This window comes from Bos indicus, chromosome 19, assembly GCF_029378745.1.
Source record: "Bos indicus isolate NIAB-ARS_2022 breed Sahiwal x Tharparkar chromosome 19, NIAB-ARS_B.indTharparkar_mat_pri_1.0, whole genome shotgun sequence".
In the NCBI taxonomy this organism is placed as follows: Eukaryota; Metazoa; Chordata; class Mammalia; order Artiodactyla; family Bovidae; genus Bos; species Bos indicus.
Genome location: NC_091778.1, coordinates 19,973,081 through 20,000,000, shown reverse-complemented (window position 1 = coordinate 20,000,000; position 26,920 = coordinate 19,973,081). Strand labels below are relative to the sequence as shown.

General features: G+C 35.3%; 1 protein-coding gene and 1 long non-coding RNA gene across 12 annotated transcripts in view; one reads left to right on the top strand and one right to left on the bottom strand.

Moving 5' to 3' along the window:
• NF1 (neurofibromin 1) overlaps nucleotides 1–26,920 on the top strand; it is a 273,489-nt gene that overhangs the window by 155,818 nt on the left and 90,751 nt on the right. For 7 of the 11 annotated variants that reach the window (XM_070772719.1, XM_070772717.1, XM_070772713.1 and 4 more), the window contains 7 exons: nucleotides 1,596–1,731; nucleotides 5,810–5,872; nucleotides 10,471–10,629; nucleotides 11,131–11,228; nucleotides 12,476–12,622; nucleotides 14,859–15,005; nucleotides 19,530–19,640. In XM_070772719.1, coding sequence (XP_070628820.1) covers nucleotides 1,596–1,731; nucleotides 5,810–5,872; nucleotides 10,471–10,629; nucleotides 11,131–11,228; nucleotides 12,476–12,622; nucleotides 14,859–15,005; nucleotides 19,530–19,640 — 861 coding nt within the window. The other 4 variants (XM_070772715.1, XM_070772716.1, XM_070772721.1 and 1 more) reach the window with 2 other exon arrangements.
• On the bottom strand, nucleotides 24,487–26,194 carry LOC109573694 (uncharacterized). The gene is made up of 2 exons (XR_002182964.2): nucleotides 25,994–26,194; nucleotides 24,487–25,423 (listed from the first exon to the last, which is right to left on the bottom strand). It is a non-coding gene; the product is annotated as an uncharacterized lncRNA (long non-coding RNA).

Below are 26,920 nucleotides of genomic sequence, written 5' to 3'. Positions count from 1 at the left end.
CGGACCTTTGTCAGCAAAGTAAAGTCTCTGTTTTTTAATACGCTGTCTAGGTTGGTCATAACTTTCCTTCCAAGGAGTAAGTGTCTTAATTTCATGGCTGCAGTCACCATCTACAGTGATTTTGGAGCCCAAAAAGCTAAAGTCTGTCACTGTTTCCAGTGTTTCCCCATCTATTTCCCATGAAGTGATGGGACCACATGCCATGATCTTCGTTTTCTGAATGTAGAGTTTTAAGCCAACTTTTTCACTCTCCTCTTTCACTTTCATCAAGAGGCTCTTTAGTTCTTCTTCACTTCCTGCCATAAGGGTAGTGTCATCTGCATATCTGAGGTTATTGATATTTCTCCTGGCAATCTTGATTCCAGCTTGTGCTTCCTCCAGCCCAGCATTTCTCATGATGTACTCTGCACATAAATTAAATAAGCAGGGTGACAATATACAGCCTTTACGTACTCCTTTCCCTATTTGGAACAAGTCTTTTGTTCCATGTCCAGTTCTAACTGTTGCTTCCTGACTTCCAGAGTTCTCAAGAGGCAGATCAAGTGGTTTGGTATTCCCATTTCTTTAAGAATTTTCCAGAGTTTGTTGTTGTCCACACAGTCAAAGGCTTTGGCATAGTTAATAAAGCAGAAGTAGATGTTTTTCTGGAACTCTCTTGCTTTTTCGATGATCCAACAGATGTTGGCAATTTGATCTCTGGTTCCTCTGCCTTTTCTAAATAAATTACCTTAAATAAATAATAATAAATAAGTTACCTGAAAAAAAGTCTTACGGAAGAATTAGCAACACTAATTGGATGTGGGGAGTAATGGACTACTGCAGACAATAGCGCATCAGCAGTTCCTGAGTGACGTGGTTGAAGCAGTAATGGTACCATTGACAACATGGGGAACACAGAGTAAGACATTTAAGTATAGGGAAAAAATCAGCTAATGATGAACAAACTAAGTTTTAGGTACAGACAGGAGAAATACCTAGAAGTTAGAGATATCAGGCTTGATAGGAAAGGAGGTTCAAAATATGGCCTGAGTGGTCCAAAAATATTGAAAGCATGTCAACTTGACTGAAGTCATGGGAAATAAAAGTTTAAAATGTGAGGTGCCCTCTCCTACTAGATGGACAAAAAAAATTTTTTAATTAAAAATCCTGTATTAAATTTGTGAAATATAGGAGGATAATTGGTGGGCTTCCCAGGTGACACAGTGGTAAAGAATCCATGCCAGTACAGGAGATGCAAGAGACATGGGTTTGATCCCTTGATGGGGAAGATCCCCTGAAAGAGGAAATGGCAATACAGTCTGGTATTCTTGCTGAAAAATCTCTTGGACAGAGGAGCCTGGCAGGCTACAGTCCATGGAGTTGCAAAGATTAGGACATAACTTAGTGGCTAAACAACAACAAGAGTTTTTATACACAATTCTCAAAATTGCCTTTTTTTTTTTAATAATTGGTTTGTTGAAATCAGGATTCCAGAAAAGTCTCAACATTGCATTTAGCTGAATATCTCTCTCTTTAAGGAGTCTCTTTTAAAGAATATGTCTGTTAGTTTGTTTGCTTTTAACTGCTTTTGCTTTTTTTTTTTTCCCTCTTGGTAGGTTAGAACAGTCAGAGAGCCTTGAGGAAAACCAACGAAATCTCCTTCAAATGACTGAAAAGTTCTTCCATGCCATCATCAGTTCGTCCTCCGAATTTCCCCCTCAACTACGAAGTGTGTGCCACTGTTTGTACCAGGTATGCTGAAGGTTAGAGATTACCATTATTAATCCACAGCTACATTTAAAAGAATGCTTTACCAAAGAGGGGTTTAGCTGCTAAACTAGCTGCTGATAGTGGGTGATTGATAATACTGAATCAGTTTGGATGAATAATGCATTCAGAATTGTTTAAATTGGCTTTAAAAATACAAAGTAGTTTAAAGGGGTACTTTAAAAATAATACATTTTCCTTGCATTGAGAACAAGTTTAAAATGCACCAATCTACTGGGTGTAGTAGATGTGATTGAAGTTAAATATGTTACACAGTTTTTGTTGCTGATTTTATCTTTTACCTGAATTACTCATGGGGTCTTTCACATATGAGGTCAGTCTCTTTCTTGCTTTTTGTTTTGTGAAATGCTTAATCTCTGATTTTGATTTCTTCTCTTAAATTAATTTTTTTAATTAATTTCTTCTCTTAAACTCTATTGGGTTTGTGTCAGGCTTCCCCAGGACAGGCTGATGTTTATTTTATATAGAATGCTACTTATATTGCATCATCATTCACATCCAGTTGTTAGACTTTCAACACTAGAACTGCAAGTAATGCTTCTGAGTTCAGATGTTCACAGTCATCCCCTACTTGCTGAGGAAATTACACCTGTGTTCTATTATGGCTTCCACGATGTTTTTGATTGGCATATGCAGCTTCAGAAATGGTTTAATCACTCCAAGGGAGATTAGTGCCAATCCACATTAGCCTGTTAAAACTGATTCTGGGAGAAACATTAGTGGATCTGGAGTTTGGGACAAGGTCAGGTGTAGGATAAAGAATTTTTGCATTTACCAAAACCCATACCTTTTGTGTCTTTTTCTTTGCAGAGTTATCCACAGCCATTTGTTTTTAGCACAGGGCTTCAGTTGCTTGGAGACATTAGCAAGATCAGTGAAATCATCATTTTAAAAAGCTGTTTCAGGCTGCTCTGTGTGAATTTTTCCCCCATTGCTATTTATAAAGATGTATCTGCTGTATCTATAAAAAAATGTTTCATCATATTCATAGATGATGAAAAGCATACTTAGCATTAAAACTCTCTTAATTCATCATGACTTTTCCTGCCTTTTTCAAAATAGCTTGAGGAAGCTTAGGAGAGCCCCATATCAGTTTTGCAGGTAGTTAAATCTGAGACCAGAGGGTAGTTTTTAGTATGAAATCTAATTCAATGAATAACATCTTAAGTTTGGGCATTATTCAGGTTTCTCTTTAAGTCCAGTTCAGTCCTTCTTCTGTTCATAAAACTAGGTAGACTAGAAATGGTAAACACATGTTAAAAATAGTCTGGACCAACTTCTTGGTTGGCCTAATAATAACTTTTCAGAAAGCAAATGAATTTCTAAATGGCAGGGGCTTTGACTTTAGTTGGTTAAAAGTGATTGAGTATTGACTACCTGGTTACATAAATGGTCTAGTAGGTTTTAGTAGAAATTCTTCATGTAGTTGTCTCCCTAAGAAAAAAAATTTTGTATCATTAGCAACCTTGGAAAAGGAAAAAAGAAGTAAGTGCTTGGCACTTAGTAAGTACTTAGGAAATATTTAATGAAGGAATAAATTACCCGATTCCTCCCAGCCAAGTAAACAAGATTCTTGCCAACTTTCATAGTTAGGAAGGGAAGGAGGTAGTAAAAAGAATGCAGAAAATAAAGCTAGGTGATAATTGGTGGCTTATTAACCACTATGTGTTGTGCCTTTTAAAACATTCCGTGATACCGTGTCCCATATTACAGCAGACCTGAGTCATTATATTAAAATTTCACATACAATTATTCTTCTTAAGAATGTTCTTTAAATGTTAGTGCAGTTTTTGGAACTGTTGGATAAACTTACTATTGGAATGTACAGTACTATAGAGGATAGATGTGCTATGTTATTTATAAATAAGGGTTTGTTTTTTAATAAGTGACTGATAATGGGAAATTTCACATTTGCTAATTAAAAAAGAAAAATAAACTTAGATCTCAAGATATTCTTCCATTGAGTCTCCTTGCAAATGTAGTTTTTCCTTTAGTTTGCTCTTTTATTTTTATTCACCTTCCATCTTCTGGCTTTTCTTTGCCCTTTAGACTTTGGCAGTAACATAATGGTACCTTTGTACTTTTATGTTCTGTTGGGAGGGATAGTAGTCCATTGTTTTTTTTCCCTCTAGTAAATATGTCTCCTGCTATGGGACCTGCTAGGGAAAATTTGAAAGCTATGTGAGTACATTGCTAGCTAAATTTCTCTGAGCTTTAGGTCTTTTTACTGGAGTTAGTATTTTTGACTGTTAAACCTTTTTAAAATCATGCTTTTACCTAGCTCTTTCGATTTATAAGCCTCCTTACTTAGCGGTCTGGGTTAAGGTTATATTGGAATGGCCATGTGTTAGATTTATAACTGAGACATTTTTTCATGTGTTTATTTCCACTTTCATCCTGATAGTTTTGGAGTAATGAGAAAGTATTCCCAGAGTGGATATTCTCCTAAATTGTGGTGAGAGAATTCTGAGAAAGAGCTAAATATAATTCTAAGCAAATGTCATCTTTTCCTGGCAAATCTGCTTCTCCAAACAGAAGTAGCTTACAGAAAAATTTTAAGGCTATAATTGATGGTTGTATACCATGATTGAAAACAAAAAGTGTATAAAACTGCATTTTTGTGATAAATTGGGTTACTAGCGCTTTTAGTCTGAAGTTTGAATCAAAGCTTGAGGTAAGGACTGTGTCTTCTTGCTTGCTATCTTCCAGTGCTTAGAATGGTATCTAGCAATTAGGTGCACAGTAACTACTTGGATGAATGAATGGATGGATGGATGTACAAATCTAACTTTAATCTCAAGTTATGGTGCTGAGTCACAGAAATCCTGGAATAAAATGCCTTGTATGGTAGATTGAAGAATTCTAGTTTGTTTTCAAAATATTTTAAAAGTAATTTCTTTTAACTTTTAATTTTTTATTGGGAGAGAGAAAACAATTATTGTTAACAACGATTAACAATGTTATGATGGTTTCTGGTGAACAGTGAGGGGACTCAGCCATGCGTATACATGTATCCATCTCCCCTAAACTCCCCTTCCATCCAGGCTGCCACAGAATATTGAGCAGAGTTCCATGTGCTGTATAGTAGGTCCTTGTTGGTTATCCATTTCAAATATAGCTGTGTGTGTGTGTCGATCTTTTCATTTTAATAGAGCTCCTTGGCCTAGAAGTGACTCTGAGAGTTGAAACCAATATGTCTCTGGATTTGAGAGGCTTTTTGGTGATGGATTTTTGTTTGAGACATTCTGATAAATGGTCAAATCTGTGAAAAATTTTAAGCAGGCTTACAGTTTTATTCTATGATTTTCTCTGCAGTTTCTTCACTTTGATATTAATGCTTATTTCCAGTTGAGCTGATAACATTCTTTTCCCAATTGTTGCAGAGCTTTTAACCTTCTCTGGTTAGAACTTTTTCAGGAAGCAGCCTGCAAACAAAATTAAGTGAAATTTTAAGAGTAATCTTTCTTAAAAGAGAGACTTTTAACTCAGAATCTGTAAAGTGTATTTTTCTATTATATTTAGCCATTTAATGTTTATTTTTTAATCAGTAGTAATATGAGTTCAGTATCAACTATTGAAAAAAGAACTTTTAAGTCAATTGAAGGATACACAGAGAAGTATATATAAATATATGTAAATCAAGAAAAATTACGTAGACACATAGAAGTATTTTTAGAGTATAATCTACTTGTAATGAAAATTTCATATAAAATTCATCAAAAGCTAGGAATTAACTGAAATGTAAATATTAAATATCCTCAGTTCATTTGAGGAGAAATTTTCTGCAATTTATAGCCAGAAATAGTAGATATGATTGTCTCAACATTTCTTGCTATTTATTTAGTGCTTTGGCTTAAAGACATAATAAAGATTAAAATCCAGAAATAAAATTTGTCCCTCAAAATTCAGTTGATTTCTAATTTTTTGTTGATTCCATTTGTGTTACATTTTGATCGTGTAATTTTATGTACAAGCCAACATTGTTTTTGTTGCTGTATGTAGTTGGTGCTGTGACTTGTTTGTGCTCATCTCTGTTCTGTAGGCAACTTGCCACTCCCTACTGAATAAAGCTACAGTAAAAGAAAAAAAGGAAAACAAAAAATCAGTAAGTTTGGAGAACTTTTTTTTAGCTGTTTCTTTCAAAGCAAAACAAAAAATCTTTTGCTGTTTGTTAAGAACATCTTCACTTCAGCCTATTTGACCTTCACTGTAAAATCATTCTACTAATTCTGGCACAAAATAGCTTTCATTTCAATTAACCCTGGAATTAAGTTACATTGAAACATCTCTGTGTTCCTTTGGTTTGATTTATCCCAAAGGCATTTTGGGGGCATTTGGTGCATTTGATACCCCTGGTCTAATTTTATTACTGTTATTTTAAAAATTATAAATGAATGCAAAAGAAACTTAATTTCAAGGCCTTAGGAAATGCTGACTCTCTTCATTCTTGCTTCTTGTTTGCAGGTAATGTGAGTGATTTCTTTTCCTAGAGATGAAAGTTTTTCTTAATTGCTAGAAGTACATAGAAGGAAACTGTCACTTTCTAAATCTTAACTAAAAGTAGCTAAATTTTATTTTTTACTTAGAGTTTTATCTGGACAGTCTCAGCCAGGATTTAGATAATTGTTCTTAACTTATAAAAACTCTTATGGTGAAACAAAACCACTTTTACCTTAGAGAAAATCTTTATAAGCTACTGGGACTGAGAATATAGTACTTTTGAAATAAAGAAAAGCAGTGAGTCTGTATTTATAGAGAAACACCTCATTTGCAAACATGATATGCATGTACTACCTACTTCTGTAAACTTACCCTAATTTAAAAGGAAGAAAATTACGGTAGTCATAATTATTTTCTTCTGGCGGATGAAATTTGTCCAAAATATTAACATGCATTCATTTAAAATTTGCCAATATCTGTCAGTATGACTGATTCTTATCAGGCTTAGTTTTACCTTTGTTCATATAATCCAAATGAATTTAGAGAAAGAGGTCAAGAAAACCTGCAGGAGTCACATAGATAGTTTACTTTAAAAGGTAGAATTTAGTATATAGTATTCATCTGGTTTCACCTTTCATTTTCATCTGAGCTCTACCTTCAGTAAATTTCTGTTTGAAATTCAGAACTAAATTAAAATTTAGAGACATATGCTTTTATGTACATTCAAGAGATTCTTTTTTGGGTATGTTACGTAAATTTGGTCAGCTGTGAGCAAATGGATTGGATTGGATGGCCATCTTGCTTAATAAAAACATTTCTTTCTAATGCTTCAGCCTTCTAATTCTCAGCGTATGTGGATTTAACATAATATACACCATCACTGTTGAAATTAATTTACTGTTTCTAACACTCTTGTTTGGTGTTTACTAATGCCATTTTGTAGTATATTACATAAATTAAAATTCAGGCTTTCTCTGTTTCTGGAGCATGTTTTCTAGCCTTCCTAACATTGCTTTATTTATTAAGATTTTATCTACAGTTGTTCCTTGAAATGTTTTTTTCTACTAGTGTTATTTTCATATTTCAAAAAAATGTTTCTGGGTAACACCAAGTTTTGGAATGCATTTCTCAGCACAAGTGATATGAGGTCCTTGTGGATATTTTAGAACACATTCTGAAGTGTGACGACTGTGTAGTATTATAAATCTAAAATGTTGGTTTATGGAGTTGTTGGCATAACAGAATCTAATGATCTTTTTAAAAGCAAGTTAACTTTCTTTTGGGGTCTATGTACCATAGATTAGAATATTTAAAATATATAGACAAGGTTCTGGCTGCTGTTATGTAGCTGTGTAGTCATAGATAATTCTCTTTATTAAACTCAAACATGTACTGTATAATTAGATCTCCTTTGAAGTTATTAACCTAACTCACTTAGATAATTAAAGGTGGATGGGTTGTGATCCTCTTGCTGAGGTACAGTGTATGACTACATTTATTTGTAACCTGTGGTTTGCCTTTTATGAGTAGGGGGAAAGGAAAAGGGCCATTTGACTGATCATTGGCTTCTGCATACAGACTGGCTCTACTTGGACCTTTTATGCTGAAAGTTTTTTGGATATAAATTAGATTTTTACAGGTTAAAAATAAAAACAGTTTGAGTATGTATATGTTATGAGGTAAAATTATACTGATGTTAATTAGTGGTGACAGGAAAAGAAGTTTTTTAATAAATTAATTCATAAAACTTGTTGAGCATTTTTATAGATATTGTTTTATCAGATTTTAGTTCCCAAAATACACTGTCATTGATGAGATCCATAATTATATGACACGTAAAATAAGGTGTGTTCTTGTAGTGTGGATACTCTGAGTTCTGACATGAATGATTTTTGAAGATGGGGAAGATAGTGAAGGTGTAGTACCTTTCATAAGTTTTACAATATTTCTTTTGGGAAATGATTCCCTCAGACACCCGTTAAATTCTGAGATTGAGTAATATTGAGTAAACATCAGGTATAAATGTGAGTCGCACTTTAAAAACTTTTCTCTCCTGGAAAAAGCCAGTAAATAGCTACTCTAAAAATACATCTGAAAAGAGTTCTCCATGTGCATATAAGTGATTGATTTTTTTTTTTTTTGAGACACTTTCTCAGCAGGTTAGTATTTTATAATTAATCAGTTCTTTGGAAACCAAACTCATGACTTTAACTTTTTAAAAACCTTTTCAGGATTTTAACGGATTAAACTGAACATAAGCTATTCTTTTAAAACAACCCTTTTGCAATGAAATATAAAGCAGTTTTTAATTCCCTTCCTTTTTGCTAGCTCACTCCTGAAAGGCTTTAAAAATTTCTAGACTTGTTGATCTGTTTTTTTATGTTTTAAGATTAAAATTTGTGATTCTGAAGAAAATAGTAGCAGTGGTGGTCGGTGAACATTCTGAAATTAGATGAAGAATTTTATCTGTGCGGAAATAAACATTATTTTTTTCTGTTCCTACTCCCTAGAAGGTTAAACACAGTACAACAGTGGTAAAAGTACTTGAATTGTCTTCTTAATTCTGTTTCTAAAACTGTATTTTAGCTAAAAATAGCTATAAAACAGTATCTAGGTGTTAAAGCCAGTCTGTTAAGGCTGCTGTATTTAACCACCTTCACCAGTGTGCTCTGACTGAAGTGTAAGGTCGTCGTCCTTCTTGCAGTAGCATAGCACTCAGAGTGCTGTAACACCAAGAAAGCTTCCTGAGCTATGCAGTACCAGGAAGGTGAGAATGTATTAGTTATAGCTCACCCCTACTATCACCTCTTACAAAGATTTTCTTAGCTTAGAAAATCATTCTCTAAAGTCTTAATTTTACTGACTTCCTGTCAAATATAATTGAACATTATTTTGAGATTTTAGACAGTGAACAAGAACACATTTTAAATGTATACCACATGAAGCACTGAAGAAAATAGAATGAAGTGAAATAATTCTTACTCTTTTCCAGAATTATAATCTGGACTCATGAGCCGTGTGAATTCATGAAAAGAAGTGTTACTTTACTGAGGCAGTGTGAAGAAAACTAGAGCTCTGTGAGATTCTGCACCTAAGTCCTATTTTCTCATTTCCCCGCAATAGCCTTTGAAATGCAGTTTTATCCTCAGAATCCCAGAACATTGAGTTGGTGTACTATGGCCTTGTTGTCAGTCAGCACTGCTTTAAGCAGCAGTTAACCACGCTAAGCATGAATAGTTGTAGCGGTTTAGATGTTACATGAATGTTCTTTAAAAGTAAATGTGTGTGTTATTTGTTTAAAAAAAAAAGTGAATTTCAGAATAATACAGTTTTCGTATGTTAATTTAAAACAGGACCTACTAGGAGAGATGGGAGCTGAGCCGGCTTCATAGCACTTTCCCAGTCTAATTTACCTTGAAAGTGGAATATCTTATAAAAAGAAAATAAATCCATGTGAAATGTTGGGCTCACATTATTTTTCAGTGTGGGCAACCATTTCTTGTATCTTTAACTTTTTTTATTTGACAGAATTACAAATTGAGTTATTCGTGGGGATTCTCTCTTTTAGGCTTGTGGGATCCTTTTTTCTTTTAAGTCCCCAAGAATTCCCATTCCTCCATGGTTTAAATAATAAGTAGGTCCTTATATTATAAAGCATTCTGATGAAGAAAAAGAACTGGCAATAACGTTACTGTAAGTAAGTTTTTTCTCTTGATAGGAATCTAAGAAAACTAAGTTTTATTTTGTATATGGCAAGCATTTTGCTCAAGAAATTCAATTGTACCTGGGTATACAACAAAATGTAAGTATTTACTATTAGGTATTGGATTATTCAGTGGTATGCTGTTGAAAACTTAGCTCTGCCTTACAAGAGTTGACCACACTCTCGTGTCTCTTAATCTTAGTAAAATGTGATAATTTTTGTGTGAAAAGTTATTCTGCTTTTGTTGCTCAACAAACCTGCAGTATAAACAATGATGATAAAATTAATATCTTTTTTCAGATCTCTTCTACAAAACTCATCTGAGACTCCCCCCCCCCCACCTTAGAGACCTTCATTGTGATTTTAAATGATAGAGGGCAAGAATTGAGGGTAAATTTTTGTTTACTGATGTTTTGGGAGTAGGAAAAATTACAAATGTATTGTTTACAAGGACTGGTCTATTCAGATTTTATGTGCAAAATTTGACTTTTGAACTCTGTCTTCCCATTTTCTTGTTTTAATTCAAACCATGTACTCAATCCTCAATTCCTTGTTTTTAGGTGGTTAGCCAGCGTTTCCCTCAGAACAGCATCGGTGCAGTAGGAAGTGCCATGTTTCTCAGATTTATCAATCCTGCCATTGTCTCACCATATGAAGCAGGGATTTTAGATAAAAAGCCACCGCCTAGAATCGAAAGGGGCTTGAAGTTAATGTCGAAGGTGAAGAATCATTTTGATAATATAACTATTTAAAATTTCTCTTCCATAAATTTTCAGTTTTTTTATTCACTGTACTCTCTCTTAATTTTTGAAATGCCCTGTGGTTTTCCCTTACATGCTTTTGTTTTATTTCTTTATATGATAAAGAAATTCATGAGGCTGATACTGATAGAACATCTCATCATTTGAAAATATTTTAGCAAATGTCTTCTCAAGATGGTTTTCTGTGTAATCATTTTGGAAATTCCGAAATGGGAAACAAAATGTATACTATATGATTTTAAAAAATACATTAAATTTTTCATGTCTGTTTATATATATATAAATATATAAGTGTTTATATAATTATGTTTAGGAAAGCATAGAAACAGAATGATCAGTAACTGATTTTAATCACCAATAGAAATTGTATCAGTGAGAAAATTAATATTTTTTAGAGTTATATGGATGTGTAGATTTCATAAATAATCAGATCCTTTATAACCTTATTTTATTGTATAGATACTTCAGAGTATTGCCAATCATGTCCTTTTCACAAAAGAAGAGCATATGCGGCCTTTTAATGATTTTGTGAAAAGCAACTTTGATGCAGCACGAAGGTGAGCAGCCTGCTACTTAGCCAATTGCTCTGTTTGGATCAGATACTTTGAGTTTCACTTAAGTCCATGTACTTGATCTAGATGGAACTCCTGTGTAGGTTTTTTTCTCTTGAGGTCAAGAACATAGTTAATCTTATTTCACTATAAAAGACATTAATGAAGTAAAGTGATATTCTTTGTAATTTGGTAGTGATTGCCATATTTAAAAACCCAGAGAGATGTTTGACATAGCTACTAAAATACAGGATTTGAGTTTACCACAAGATGGAGGACAGGTAGAAGGAAAAAGATTTCTTTCAGTAAGAACTAAAACCAAACTGGTACAGATAATGCATTATAGTGTATAATCAGAATTTTTTGATGTTAGAATATTTTTGATACTTTAATTTGGAAATGTATGTAAACTAAAAAGCTACTCTTTAAACCAAGTAAAGCAAATGCGTAAGGTTTTGTTCATGAGTAACTGGACAACTGTTGGAAGTTTTGTGATTTTAGAAAACTTGAGTTCTGCTCGGTCCCATAACTAGCTAGTTGCTTCTTTTTATCTCTGAGTTGTTGATTTGGTAAAGTAGCTTTCATACCGTACTTAACTGTGAGTTGATTTTAGAGACACAAATGAGATAACTTATGAGAAGGTGTCTGTAAATGTAAGTTAACATCAAGAATTCTACTTTTCATACAGTGTGAATCTGATTGACTTGACTTATAGTCGAAGCTATACTTCTACAGCTCTTCTAGTTTTTCATTATAGTTCATACTAACTTCTTTCTGATTGGAATTTAAAAGATATATTATTGGACTGTAAATCATACTGGAAAAAAAAGTGAATGTCAGCATAGGATTCACATTCTGTGACTATCCACAGAAAGATTGACTACCCGTAGAGAGTTAAAAGAACAAAGGTTCTGATCCTGACTTTGACCTAACAGGCTGTATAACTTTGGGGAGGTCTTTTGTCTTGTCTGGGCCTCTATTTCTTTATCTGTAAAATACTGGCTTCTCTATAGATTCTCATCTATCTGAATTTTGTTGTCTGACTTCAGAGCCTACTTTGAAGCTGAAGCCAGGTATCAAATGGAAAACCAAGTTTCTCCTGTCTCTTCTTTTGTTTATAGTTACATGTGTGAATAAAACCTCCATATTTGTAATACCAGTAATTTCACAAAGTTACTTCACATAAATTTAATTCAAACATAGATATGAGTATATCTGGTTTTTGAAACTCTAATAACTTTGCATTTTTGAAGGTTTTTCCTTGATATAGCATCTGATTGTCCTACAAGTGATGCTGTAAATCATAGTCTTTCCTTCATCAGCGATGGCAATGTGCTTGCTTTACATCGTCTACTATGGAATAATCAAGAGAAAATTGGCCAGTATCTTTCCAGCAACAGGTGAGATTTCTCAGTCATGGGAATATTGAAAACTCTCACTTTAAATTTAAGTTGATAAAATTATTAGTCATGAATAATGCCTCTTACTTTGTATCTTCTTAGAATAAGAATTATGATTTTTAAAGAGCAATGTAGACCTTTAAAAATATGTAGGCAAAAACTTAAGTCATATTGATTGATCAACAAACATATGTAGGTGTTGTAGACTTTTTAAAAAAATACTAAAGCTAAGAGGGATTTCGCTGGCAGTCTAGTGGTTATGAAAGACTATGCACTTTCATTGCCGGTGCCTGGGTTTGATCCCTTATGGGGAAACTAAGAATCCAGCCGAGGAAACAAAAAATTAAACTGAGAAATCACGAATTAGCCTTTTGGATTTTTTTTGGCTTGCAAACATAATATTACAACAAGCCACAGAGAAGTTTAAATTTACTAGGTCAAATGAGTCTTGGCATCTGAATTTAAAGAGCAGCTTAATTCTTAGGAAGTTAATAATTGAAACATTGCTATTCTATTGCAATTCTATAGTAATCCCATTTGTGATACTCTGAAGTACATGCAAATGAAGTTTTACATAGGCACTACTTAATAATTGAAAATTATTAACTTGGGAATTGTTTCATTAGCTGTTTTTAGTTAAAGTCTCTTGTAGCCTGAATCATTTGCTGTCCTTTCTATAATCGTTACATGTTTATAGTGGCCCAGATTCTTATCTATGAGTTCTCTTACAAAGGTCAAATGAGTCCAGATTATTTTTAAATTCCAATAAAAATGGTTTGCTTATTCATAGGAAAAGTAGAAGACCATAAGGAGGGAGATGCTTCATCTGTGTGGCACTTAAAGTGGAATTTTTAAATGCAAACATTCTTTTATATGCATCTTTTAAAATACAAACTTGTATGATTTAAAGTACATATTCATGTACTTTAATACCAGTTTTTTTTTTCAATTTTTTTTTAAAAAAGACACATTTCAAACATACAAAAAAGTATTGACTATAATATAACAGAGACCCGTGTCTACTGCTTCGTTTTAACATTTTTTATTTTGCTGAATTATTTCAGATCTTTATAACATTTTATTTCTGGGAGAGAAAAAGATACAACTTCTCTCTTGTGTAACTGACAAGAAAAAGGAAAGTACAGGTATAACATAGGTACATATAAAACAGTTTTGTGTGTTTTAAAACTTCATAGCAATGATACACTGAATATAGTCTCTTCATATAATATTCTATTTGAGATTTATCATTTATTTAACTTATCTTAGTATTTTATCGAATGGCTATATCACAACTTATTTTCGTACTTCCTAATTGATGGATATTTAGGGTTTCCTGTTTTTCGTTATTTTAAATGGTAATGTAATAAATATTCTTCACATTTGTCTCCTTGTGAATTACCCAAATGCATAATTGCTGAGTTCTGGGGTATACACAGCCTCAGCTTTGCTAGATATCACCACCTTATTTTTCACAGCGTACATACTGATTTATGCTTTGACAGTACTGTGTGAGAGTACAGTGTACACATCTTCACCAAAATTGGCACTAGCAAACGTCATAATTTTTTTTTGTCAGTTTGATGTTTGTGAAATAGTATCTTGTTATCTTTAGTTTTAAATGTTTAATAGTTGTTGAAAATTCATACTTACCCTGGTTAAGCAGAAATCTGATATCAGGGACACTATGTCCACTTCCTAAACAGTGGTCTCTCCAAATGAGTTCTTTTCATCCTGAGAAAAAGTGGATCAGAATGTTATTTTTACTTACTGGTTGCCTATTTAATGGTAATAGATTAAGAATACTAGAACATAATGAAATTTTATGTAAATTTTTTAGTTTGAGGAATGGTCCTATTTCTAAGATGTCTCAGTTATACTTAAAACCCCTGAGGTCTTTTGGGTGCTATTTAAAAATGAGCAGGAACCACCACTGGACAGTAAAAAGAAAAGCAGCCAATGACAATCTAAACGTGTTTTTATGTACCCTCCTGTGTGTGGAAAATAGCTAGCGGGAAGCTCCTGTAGGGCACAGGGAGCTCAGCTCGGTGCTCTGATGACCTCCAGAGGTGGGATGGGGAGGTTCAAGAGGGATATGTATACATCCCGCCGATTGACTCCGTTGTACAGCAGAAACTAACACAACATTATAAAGCAATTATACTCCAATTAAAAAAAAATGTGTTCTGCTATATGTGAACTGCTACTTTTTTCCTAAGTAGTTTCCTATATCTAGGGATCACAAAGCTGTTGGAAGACGACCTTTTGATAAGATGGCAACACTTCTTGCATATCTGGGTCCTCCAGAGCACAAACCTGTGGCAGATACACACTGGTCCAGCCTTAACCTTACCAGTTCGAAGTTTGAGGAGTTTATGACTAGGTAAAGTACCACCTCGACATGATGATTTCTGTCTTTTTCATTGAGCTGCAAGCTTTATCTCCAGGCCACTTATTAGATATGCTTGTATATTTCACAGAGGATTATTGGGAAAGATGTACTTCATAATCACATTGCCATGTTTTGGGGTCCCACTTTTCTCTTTACCCTATATATTGTTGAAGTATGCTTTGTTTCGTGGTTGATTTTCTTGTAAAAAATAATAACATCTTGTTGAATAGTACTATGTCATGTTATTTTGAGATGTTTTTGCACTTAATAGTTAAAAGGAAGGTAGACAACATTATTTTCATATTATAATTATTAGGGAAAATAGAGTTCAAAGTGAGTAATTTGCCTAAGATTCCATCCTAAGTCATTGATCCTTTGGTTCTAAGTGCTGAACTCTTTCTCTCACATAACAAAAATTTTCAGAAGTCTCCTGGAAGTTAATTATACAACTTTAAGACTGAGGGTCAGAAATATGGTAATACTGCTATAAAATTTCTTTCTGTGGACCTTTGTTTCGAATCTCATTGAGATTTGGATCCTCATCGTAGGCATTCACCCCTGTGTTGTTACAGTGCAGATAGTTTGCAGAATTCTTTAGACTTTTAAAGTACCTTTCATAGTACTTTACACTTCGTCACTTAGTACTTCATAGTGAGTGTGGGTTAAGTGTTTTGTTCATAGTATGTGCCAGAAGCAGAAAGGAAAGAACAGAATATGACATTCTAGTTTAATTCACACTAACGATTTGTATATAATGTTCCATGGATTGTGAGTGTCTGTTATTAGTCATGTTACATACAGATGATAGTTTTGTACATGACTCCAATTTTTTGATATTGTTAAAAGAATGTGGGAATATGTAACAATCTCCTTTCAAGCTTAGTTGTTATCTTTAGTTCTGTTACATTTTCCTGTGTAACAGGTATTTCAGTTCAGTTCAGTTCAGTCGCTCAGTCGTGTCCAACTTATTCCTACGTTATTAAAGGAATATTTTCAATGCAAAATTTTCATGTTACTTAGTTGAAAATTATATAAACATATAAAACTATGTTTTATTCAGCATTGCTAAGGATGTCCTTGCCATTTTTCCATTTTTCAAAGAAAACTTCATTAGTCCTTTTAACCTTCCTACAAAACAATCCTCTGTGCTTTTGAACACTAAATGATATGTGTAAGATATAGAACAATATCTGGTGTATATATAAAGTGTTTCATAAGCATTAAATAATATTTTTGTTCTAAGTTTCCACTGATGCTCCCTGAGACTCATTTTTCTTTTAAAAAATGGAAGTAGCTTTATAATATTGTCAACTAGAAAACTAATAATTGTTAAATTAGTCAAAACACAGAAATCTAAAAAGGAAAAAATTTTCAGTTATTTCACATCTTAGAGATAATTCAGTTAACATTTGGCAGATAGCCTCCTAGTCATTTATCCATACACATGTGTACCTGTTTCCCTTCTGAAATGCTCTGTGTTGTCTCCATTGATACTAAGCAAATGCTCACTTGGTAGCAGCAGTATGATGAGCTGAGGTAATATAGCCTCTTCTCGCACCCCAAAGACACATAAAAATACTAGGTAAAAGAAGTATTTTTAAACACATACATAGCTAGAAGAGAATTTTGGAGCAAATTATTTAGTATGTGGGCTTTCCTGATAGCTCAGTTGGTGAAGAATCCACCTGCAATGCAGGAGACCCCAGTTAGATTCCTGGGTCAGGAAGATCCACTGGAGAAGGGATAGGCTACCCACTCTAGTATTCTTGGGCTTCCCTTGTGGCTCAGCTGGTAAAGAAAATGCCTGCAATGCTGGAGACCTGGGTTCAGTCCCTGGGTTAGAAAGATCCCCTGGAGAAGGGAAAGGTTACCCACTCCAGTATTCTGGCCTGAAGAATTCCACGGACTGTTACACACAGAGATAAAGAAATGGAAAATATGAAAGAGTTTAAGAGATGGAGGTTATAGAATGAGAAGTTCCAACATATCTAATAAATAGAGCTTAAAGAGTAGTGAAGAGGTAATATTTGAAGAAACAACAGATGAGAATTTTCCAAGGCTGGTAAATGACATAAATCTTCAGGTTAAAGACACACACTGTGCTGAGCAGAATATATAATAATTAAACCATGCCTTTTTTTAAGTGTATTTAAATATATATAAGTGTATAAGTGTAAAAGTATAGGAAGTATATAAAAGTATAGGAAGCATCACTACGAACAAAGCTAGTGGAGGTGGTGGAATTCCAGTTGAGCTATTTCAAATCCTGAAAGATGATGCTGTGGAAGTGCTGCACTCAATATGCCAGCAAATTTGGAATTCAGCAGTGGCCACAGGACTGGAAAAGGTCAGTTTTCATTCCAATCCCAAAGAAAGGCAATGCCAAAGAATGCTCCAACTACCACACAATTGCACTCATCTCACACGCTAGTAAAGTGATGCTTAATATTCTCCAAGCCAGGCCTCAGCAATATGTGAACTGTGAACTTCCAGATGTTCAAGCTGGGTTTAGAAAAGGCAGAGGAACCAGAGATCAAATTGCCAACATCCGCTGGATCATCAAAAAAGCAAGAGAATTCCAGAAAAACATCTATTTCTGCTTTATTGACTATGCCAAAGGCTTTGACTGTGTGGATCACAATAAACTGTGGAAAATTCTGAAAGAGATGGGAATACCAGACCACCTGACCTGCCTCTTGAGAAACCTGTATGCAGGTCAGGAAACAACAGTTAGAACTGGACATGGAACAAAAGACTGGTTCCAAATAGGAAAAGGAGTACGTCAAGGCTGTATATTGTCACTCTGCTTATTTAACTTATATGGGGAGTACATCATGAGAAACGCTGGGCTGGAGGAAGCACAAGCTGGCATCAAGATTGCCGGGAGAAATGTCAATAACTTCAGATATGCAGATGACACCACTTTTATGGCAGAAAGTGAAGAAGAACTAAAGAGCCTCTTGATGAAAGTGAAAGAGGAGAGTGAAAAAGTTGGCTTAAAACTCAACATTCAGAAAACTAAGATCATGGCATCTGGTCCCATCACTTCATGGGAAATAGATGGGGAAACAGTGGAAACAGTGGCTGACTTTATTTTGGGGGGCTCCAAAATCACTGCAGATGGTGATTGCAGCCATGAAATTAAAAGACGCTTACTCCTTGGAAGGAAGGTTAAGACCAACCCAGACAGCATATTGAAAAGCAGAGACATTACTTGGCCAACAAAGGTCTGTCTAGTCAAGGCTGTGGTTTTCCCAGTGGTCATGTATGGATGTGAGAGTTGGACTATAAAGAAAGCTGAGTGAGTGCCAATGAATTGATGCTTTTGAACTGTGGTGTGGGAGAAGATTCTTGAGAGTCCCTTGGACTCCAAGGAGATCCAACCAGTCCATCCTAAAGGAGATCAGTCCTGGGTATTCATTGGCAGGACTGATGTTGAAGCTGAAACTCCAATACTTTGGCCACCTGATGCGAAGAGCTGACTCATTTGAAAAGACCCTGATGCTGGGAAAGATTGAGGGCAGGAGGAGAAGGGGATGACAGAGGATGAGATGGTTGGATGGCATCACCGACTCAATAGACATGGGTTTGGGTGGACTCCGGGAGTTGGTGATGGACAGGGAAGCCTGGCATGCTGCGGTTCATGGCGTCGCAAAGAGACACAACTGAGCGACTGAACTGAACTGAAGTATAAAAGTGATACTCAGAATCAGGGAGATTAGAATGGCCTTTTAATAACTTGTATTGGTACAACTGTACCAGTAAGTAACCATCTGTAAAAAGATACACTATTCGTGAGGATAAACTCCCATAAAGAAGAACATATGGACCTTTCTCACTCATTCAAAATCAGTAAACCAGGGAAAGGAAAGCTTCATAAACTGAACTCTTAAAAAACAAATCAATAAAATTCAAAAACTTCTGTCTAGAAAGAAAAATGGTTAAAAGCAATTCTATGATTAATATCCCTGTCCAGTAGTTTTCTTAATGTTATCCTAATGGTTCAAATAATCAGTTCAGTCACTCAGTCATATCAGACTCTGCAACCCCATGGACTGCAGCACGCCAGGCCTCCCTGTCCATCACCAGCTCCTGGAGTTTACTCAAATTCATGTTCATTGAGTCAATGATGCCATTCCACCATCTCATCCTCTGTCGTCCCCTTCTCTTTCCGCCTTCAATCTTTCCCAGCATCAGGGTCTTTTCAAATGAGTCAGTTCTTCACATCAGGTGGCCAAAGTGTTGGAGCTTCAGCTTCAGCATCAGTCCTTCCAATGAATATTCAGGACTGATTTCCTTTAGGATGGACTGGTTTGATTCTCCTTGCAGTCCGAGGTTCAAATAATAGCTCCTTGAAACTTTTAGTGCTTGTTACCACATTGCCCTTCAGAAAGTATGCTGCTTTTAAGATATTTTGCCATTTTGTATATTTTATCATTGTTCCAGTTGTGGACTTTTGTAAATATCAATGAACAATATAAAGTCTGTGAGTTACTGTGCTCTTTTTTCTTTCAGGCATCAAGTACATGAAAAAGAAGAGTTCAAGGCTTTGAAAACATTAAGTATTTTCTACCAAGCTGGGACTTCCAAAGCTGGGAATCCTATATTTTATTATGTTGCACGGAGGTAAGAAACACTGTTTTAGTTTCTCTTACCAGAGTTTTTAAAATGGTAGAAAATGTAGAGAGACAGCAAGTTTGATTTTTCCTGTTTGACTTTACCAGAGTTGGAGACAAGTTTTCCTGGGAGAATGTAGCTAGTAAACAGCCATCTTGTCCCCAAATGGTGCTCCATCTATTATAAATTGCTGTTCATAGTACCTGTTTCATATTTGCTTCCCTGTATTACATCATTTTTTTTATGCCACCTACAGTGAATTAATTACAAAGAGTAAAAAAAAAAATATCACAGTCTTTTGTTTTCTGGTGTATTCTGTTTAAATCATATCTGCAACATGATACTGAGAAACCTTTTTGTAATGGAAATAAAATTTGAAGAATCTGATAACTTTTAATAATAGGCCTGGTAAGGCAACATCAGGGTGATTTAACAAATAATTCAGAGATGCTGTGGGAAATATCTATAAAGATATGGCACAAGTGACAGCCTGAAAAATTGATTGTATTTATTTGTGCTGTCTTCAGCCAAAGCTAATTCCCAGGAAGCCTTTCTTGAAATGCTCCTCCTTCACAATAGGTCTAATGCTCAAGTTGCTTTCCCTGCCATTGTCTTTTCTTTCTTGGTTTATTCTGCGTTCCATTGGAGAACTTGTCTGTGGTATTATTTGGTCAGTTTTCCTTCTTTCCCATTTAGTTTATTGATACAAACTTTTGGTAATTGAACCTTAGGGACAATGTTATATAATAGACCACTGGCTTTGGAATCTCAGGGGCTATGTTTTCTCTTAGTTCTGCTATTCCACTAGGCTGTAGGAATTAATCTTTCTGAGTTTCCTGAATTTAATATAAATTGAGGAATTACATCAGTAGACTTTTAATGATCATGAATGGCAAAAAAATTTGGCAATGTATAAGAAATAAGTGGAGGTTGGGGACGAGTGGCAGTGGAGTGATAAATGGAAGGTGGGAGGCGGGAAACTGATTTAATAGGATAATGCAGACAACGTTAAACCAAGAAGTCCCAAGAACTGGGTGTTAGGGAATCAAGAGGGCATAGAAACTTGCATTTATCCTTAGCCTTCCTCTCCAGCAGTTCTGAGGAACGTCTCTTCACCTTCCCGTAAGTCTTCTTTCCAACTTTCACCTCAGATGCTGTTTCTCAATTGCCTAGGATTTTAATTTTCTTTCGCAGTTGAGATGAACCATCCTTGTATACCAATCCCAATCTTTAATACCACTAGTGTATTTTGATTTTCCCTATTTTGTCTAAGTAATTAAAAGTGAAACATTGGTGAGAGAGGTAGGTAGACATGTGTCCTCCTCCCCCTTTAAATTCTTGTTAGTTTACAAGTTTCAAAGATTTCTGGAAAACCTTAAAGCTGGTTTTTTCCTCCAGGATCAGAGTGTAAGATTATATTCCTTCTCTGTGGTGGTCTGTATACTATACAAGGCCAAAGGAAAGTAGCTTGGGCCTGATGCAGACACCTGTGAGATTGAATCAGTGGGATTTCCTAGAGATCCATGTAATAGAGTGACTTGAGTGTGCTGAGGGTTCCCAGCTCTGCTGCTTCTTAGACAAGTTAGTTTTTATGACTCTGTTTCTTCATATGTTAAAGAAGGGGAGTTGCTTAGAAAAACTATCCTGCCTACCTCTCCCATAAAGTATTTTGTGACCTATAAAGTTCTGTAACCATACAGAGTATGTTTAAGGTTTTCTTTTTTGTTTGTTTGTTTTGGGGTGTGACTCTGCCATCTTCAGTCTACATTTCAGTCTCTTATTTAGACATACGAGAGTGCCTCCTGGCTTCATTGTCACCTGGTGTGAAGCCTGAGGTCAGGACAGTTGAGCACATGATCACTCAGGGTAGAGCGACCCACTCTACTGTGGAGGAGTACAGGAGCAGGAGAAGGTTGTAAAGGCCTTGTCTCTGTTCAGTGAACTTTGTCAGAGAACACTTAGATTTGACTTTTTGATATTCCTTTGTTTTTGTGGCTTAGACTAACTACCATGTATTAGTTTATGTCTTTTGAACTATGGATTCCAGCCTCCTTACAGATAGTCCACAGACCTTTTAGACTTGAAATGTCCAAAACTTAATTCAGTGTATATTCAAATCAACTTCCTCTTTGCACCATATTCTCTTTCTCAATAGCATCACCATCCCTTCTCACTCTAGAAACCCTAATCATTTAAAATTCTTCTCTCTTTCGTTTATCCTCCTCATTATCAATCACCATGTCTTGATTTTAGTTGTGTCATCTAGGCAAATCAATAAAGCTGTTTTAGTCAGGGCTCAGTTTTTACAGAGAAATCATTCTCACTTTCTTAAGAAGGTGAGCCTCAGAAAAAACATGAGTTAGAGCAGGTGCAGACAGCACTTAGGTGTCCATCAGTCCTGGAACTGACTTGTTGCCTCTTTCTTGGCTTCACATTCAGCTGTGTCTCATGATTTTCCTCTTTCTGTATCTCTTCAGCATTAGCCCTAGCTAGTCAGTTCTTCATTACCTCAGTACTTCACAGTTCAAATTCCACAAAGAGAACATGGTTCAGCTACAGATGCCTGTTTGGCAAAACCCTTAATGCTATGTCCTGGCCAGCCAGTGGATTCCTGGCTGCCCCTAAGTCATGTACTTCTCCTAGCCCAGTAGTCATGTGATTTGAAATAACCTCCTAGTGCTATTCATTTATTGGGGGATGTCCTAAGGTATGTGTTTTATTTTTTTAATTGGTTCTTAATGGCTTAATTTTAGGTACTTTGGAAATGTCTTTTGAATTCATTTCCCCCCCACTGCCATTACTGAGACTCTCTTATTAGCTTTAACCTGTACTAATGCAGAATTATTCTCCTACTCCCTAAACCCCACATAACTACTTCCAGGTCATCTTAACATTGCTTCTGGAGGCAGTTCCAGTTCAAATCTAATCCTGTCTCTATTTGTTAAGTAGCACCATTCAGTTTCTGAATAAAGTCCAGATTCATGTCAAGTCAGGCATGATGGTTGCTTCGTAATTTTGACCTAATTTAGTTTTTAGTCTTTTCCTTCTATTCTCTCCTGTATACCTTTGAACCTGACCTGTAATAAAGTCCCATAAATATAAGGACAGTTTTTGTTGCTGTTCAGTCACCCAGTCATGTCTGACTCTTCGCGACCCCATGGACTGCAGTACATCAGGCCTCCCTGTCCCTCATCATCTCCCAGAGTTTGCCCAAGTTCATGTCCATTGTTGCAGCATTATTTATAGTGGCAAATATATATTATATATATATATAATATATAACTGTATCAAAAGGAAATTGTTGAATAAATAATGATACATCTGTATTATGGAATAATGTGTTAATGAGTTTTTGTGTTTTGTGTTGTATTTGCTTGTTACATGTAACAAAAATGAAATTTACACTTGTGTAAACCAGAAAGCATATCAATTGGTAGATGTACCCAAGGAGATCAGGAGATGGACTGGCTTCTTGCATGACTGTATGTAGGGCTTTGAACAATGCCATCTGGAGAACATCTGTCTTCTCTATGTCTTGACTCTACTTTCTTTGTGTTGATTTTATTCCCAGGCAGCTCTTCCTAAGCTATGCCCAGTGGTGATTTGTGTTCTCCCAGCTTAACAACCCAGTGAAAAACGCTTCTTTCCCAGTAATAACAGCAAAAGTACTAGTCTTATTGGCCTGAGTCATCTGGCAATTCCTGAGGCATTCGCTATGGCAAGGGGGATGGAATTTCTTGGTATCTAGGTCTGAGTCATACGCCCATCCCTGGAGCTCACTGGTGAAGGCAGCTTAAACTGCATGAACTGAAAGGCATGAGGGGAGGGCACGGGAGCAGGGTTTCCCAAAGGGAAATCGGACTGCCAATATCAGAATGAGGAGAAGTGGGTTCTGAGCTGGCAAAAGTAACAGAAAGTCCTCTAACGCAGCTTTTCAAATATCCAGAAAGATGGCTCTCGACAATTATCATGCACGATGAGGAGGAACACTGGTGTGTGTGCACAGGCATGTGATATGCACAGACTGACAGGCCTGTGAACGTGCACGCTAAACTGTTCACAGAGGTGTTCTCAGGAGCATGACTGGAGCACGCAGAGGGTCAGCTACAGAATTCCTGTTATATATCTCTGTTGTTTGACTTGTTGCCAGGAACGCATATTATTTTTGTCAGAATAATTAAAACTATAAAACCTAAAAGTGCAATGAAGAGTTTTCCTCTTAGGTATACTGTGATACCTGGCAATTGCTTTTTGGGTGTTAGTAATAATAATGATAACGGCTAAAATTTACTGAGTGCTTTCTCTGCCTTAGGCAAACCATGCATATTATATACTTTTTCATTTAACCCTTAAAATAACCTGCTGAGGTATTATTACTGCCAATGACTGACTTACTTATAAACTGAAATTTAGAGACGCTGTTAGTCATTCACAAATCTAGCTATCAAACAAACATATATCTCCAGGCCCTACATGGGCTGCTAAATCAAAATTTCAGGGTAGAGCCTAATCTATCTAACAGACACCCCAAGTGATTCATTTGAAGTAGGTTTATTACCAGTTTGTTTGGGAGTTTCACTGGGTTGGGAATTAGTCTCAAGGCGGCACAACTAGTAAGAATCAGAGCTGTTCATACATGGTTATTATCACTGTTAAATACTAGGTTTTTAGCTTAAATAAATCTTTGTAGACCAGCATGAAAATCTTACCAGTACTTATGGGGTATATTTCTGTAAGGAAGAATTCTGAATTCTAGGCATCAAATTAACAAATGACCATTTGCAGTAAAAGACAGAAGTGTATACAGAATAAGATAACTTTGTCATTGGAGCAGCTGTAGTCTGTACTCCAAACGTTAGCAGAATTGGAATCTTTTTTATTGTAACAACATGTTACTATTACACATTTATGGAATATGGTGACAGGTGTATTGTTTTGTAGAGCACAATAGTTTATCCTTTTGTCTACTTAATAAAAAATAAATGCAGAATAACACATGCCATCCTCAACCCCTATCCACAGTCCCCTGTCCTTTTCACACACACACACACATGCATGCACGCACACCCACACAGAAGTATACTTTGGTTAAATGTCACCAACATAATTTCTTCTCTTACACCTTTAATGTAAAACCCCAAGTTGCAACTCAGTTTTGCAAACATTTAAAAGGCAAACAGAGTATTTTGCCTTTTTTAGCATTTATAAGGAAGGAAACCATATTAAGGTTATGATTAAACTTACACAATTAAAATTTGCAAACAACCAAATTAAACTAGGATAATGATAATTTACTCAGAAGTAAGTTGAAATAAATTTGATTTTCCTAGTGTGCTTGTTGCCGTTCAGCAGATATAGTGAACTGAGATAACAATGCAGACAGTCCAAGTCCACTTCAGCCTAAGTGTACAAAAAACAACAAAAATATGACATAGAAAAGAACGTGAGTGCTGTCCATTGGATTCAATTTGGTGCCACCATTTTCCATATTCTTGGTTGTGGCTACACTTCTTGTGCTCATGGTTGTGGCTGTACTTTTCATCTTCTTGGTTGTGGCTGCACTTTCTGGATTCATGGTTGTGGCTATCCTTGAAGTCACTTCCGTATTCTTTGTTGCCATGGGATTGGAAGTTGCTTTGGGATCCAGAGATGTTTGGAGCTTTGGAGTTGTGTTGGAGTTTATGGTTGTCTCAGAACTTAGGGTGGTATCCTTTGGTATTGCTTTGGTTATCCCCAAAGTGACATCAGCAAACAGTAGGAGCAAAGTGAATAATGACTTGAACATCATTTTCCTATTTCAAAATAATTATAGAAAATTAATCTAACACTTGGATCATAAACAAATATAAGAACTTCCATTTTTAAAAGTGATGGTGAGGAGGGAAGAGGGAATGAAGAAAATCTTATCTCAGTACCAGGAAAATGCCAACCTTGGTTTAACAGATAGTTTTTAAGATAAAAGGAAATTCAGAAATGATCAATATCAACTCTTTGATTTTATAGATGGGCTCAGACAAAGGGCATAATTTGCCTGAGGATGCATATCTGAAAATGACCAGAACTAGAACTTGAGTCTGAGTCTTAGTCTAGTGTTCTTTAGTAGATGGGGACTATGAAGACATACTATAGACATATACAAAAGGTTTACTAGCAAACTATTTTTAAAGTAAGGCTAATTTTTTTTAATCCTGTCTTCAAATCTAATGGTTTGCCATGGTTGAGAAAAAGCAGCTAGCCCATGTTGAACATAGTTAACTGTTCTTTTTTTTTTTTAACTTAAAGCTCAAACTTTGAAATCTAATATATGCTGAATTTACATTTGGTTCTAATGTGTAACTGAGAAAATTTCAATTTAATATTACCTTTTGACGTTTTTTTCTTTGAAGAATAGGCTTCAGGCTTTCTCCAGTGTCCTATGGGGAATCTAATTTCTTACTGTGTGCTGTTTAAATAGAATTAGTGAGTAAGTCACGTGTTATAAACTTGACCTGGTATTTGCGTTTTGGAAATGACCTATTGAGTGCTTTCCAAACTTGTGCAAACAGACTGTGGCAGAGATGGAGAAATGCAAATAAAGTCTTTCTAAAATCTAGTCACTTACACAAAGAACCCTGTGAATACCACTTTGTTATTCCTTTTACCCATGTTTTGCATTAGCGAATGTCTTCATAAGATTGAACTAACTACAGGGATATACTCTTTGCCTACCGTGATTATCATGACTTAAAATTGAGTAAGTATATTAGAGACAGATTTTTTTTCTTAAAATATATTGTATATATGTTTAGAGGGTAGTTTTTGGCTAGGATTATATTGGAAGTTTTCAAAATAATTCAAGAATATAGCTTTCTAGAGGTTCTAGAGTTCTAGTAAATAATTATTCTATTAGAAAAGAGGTTAAACTTTATTAATATAAAACTAAATAGAAAAGAATTGCATGTGAAAGTGCTACTTTTCATATTGAGTTTGCAGAGTTTTGTTTTAGTACATTAAATAGCTCACATTGAAGCACATGGAGTAAATTCTTCAAAGGAATTTCATCTTTTGGTCACTGCTTTTCCTTAATGAGTGGCACACAGGGAAGTTGGGTTGTTTTGTGCTAATGTTTTCATCACATTAGCTGGCTCTTTTTAAAAATTGCAGGGCTGTGAACAATTGTGTTGACATACAAGGAAATTGCTTCATAAATGGCAGAAGTACAAGTCAGTACATGTTTCTGTCTTGTTTTACTTTGCTGTGAAGGTTTCTTTTTCCTCCTGAATAAATAGAACCAGTGCTTGCTAAATCTT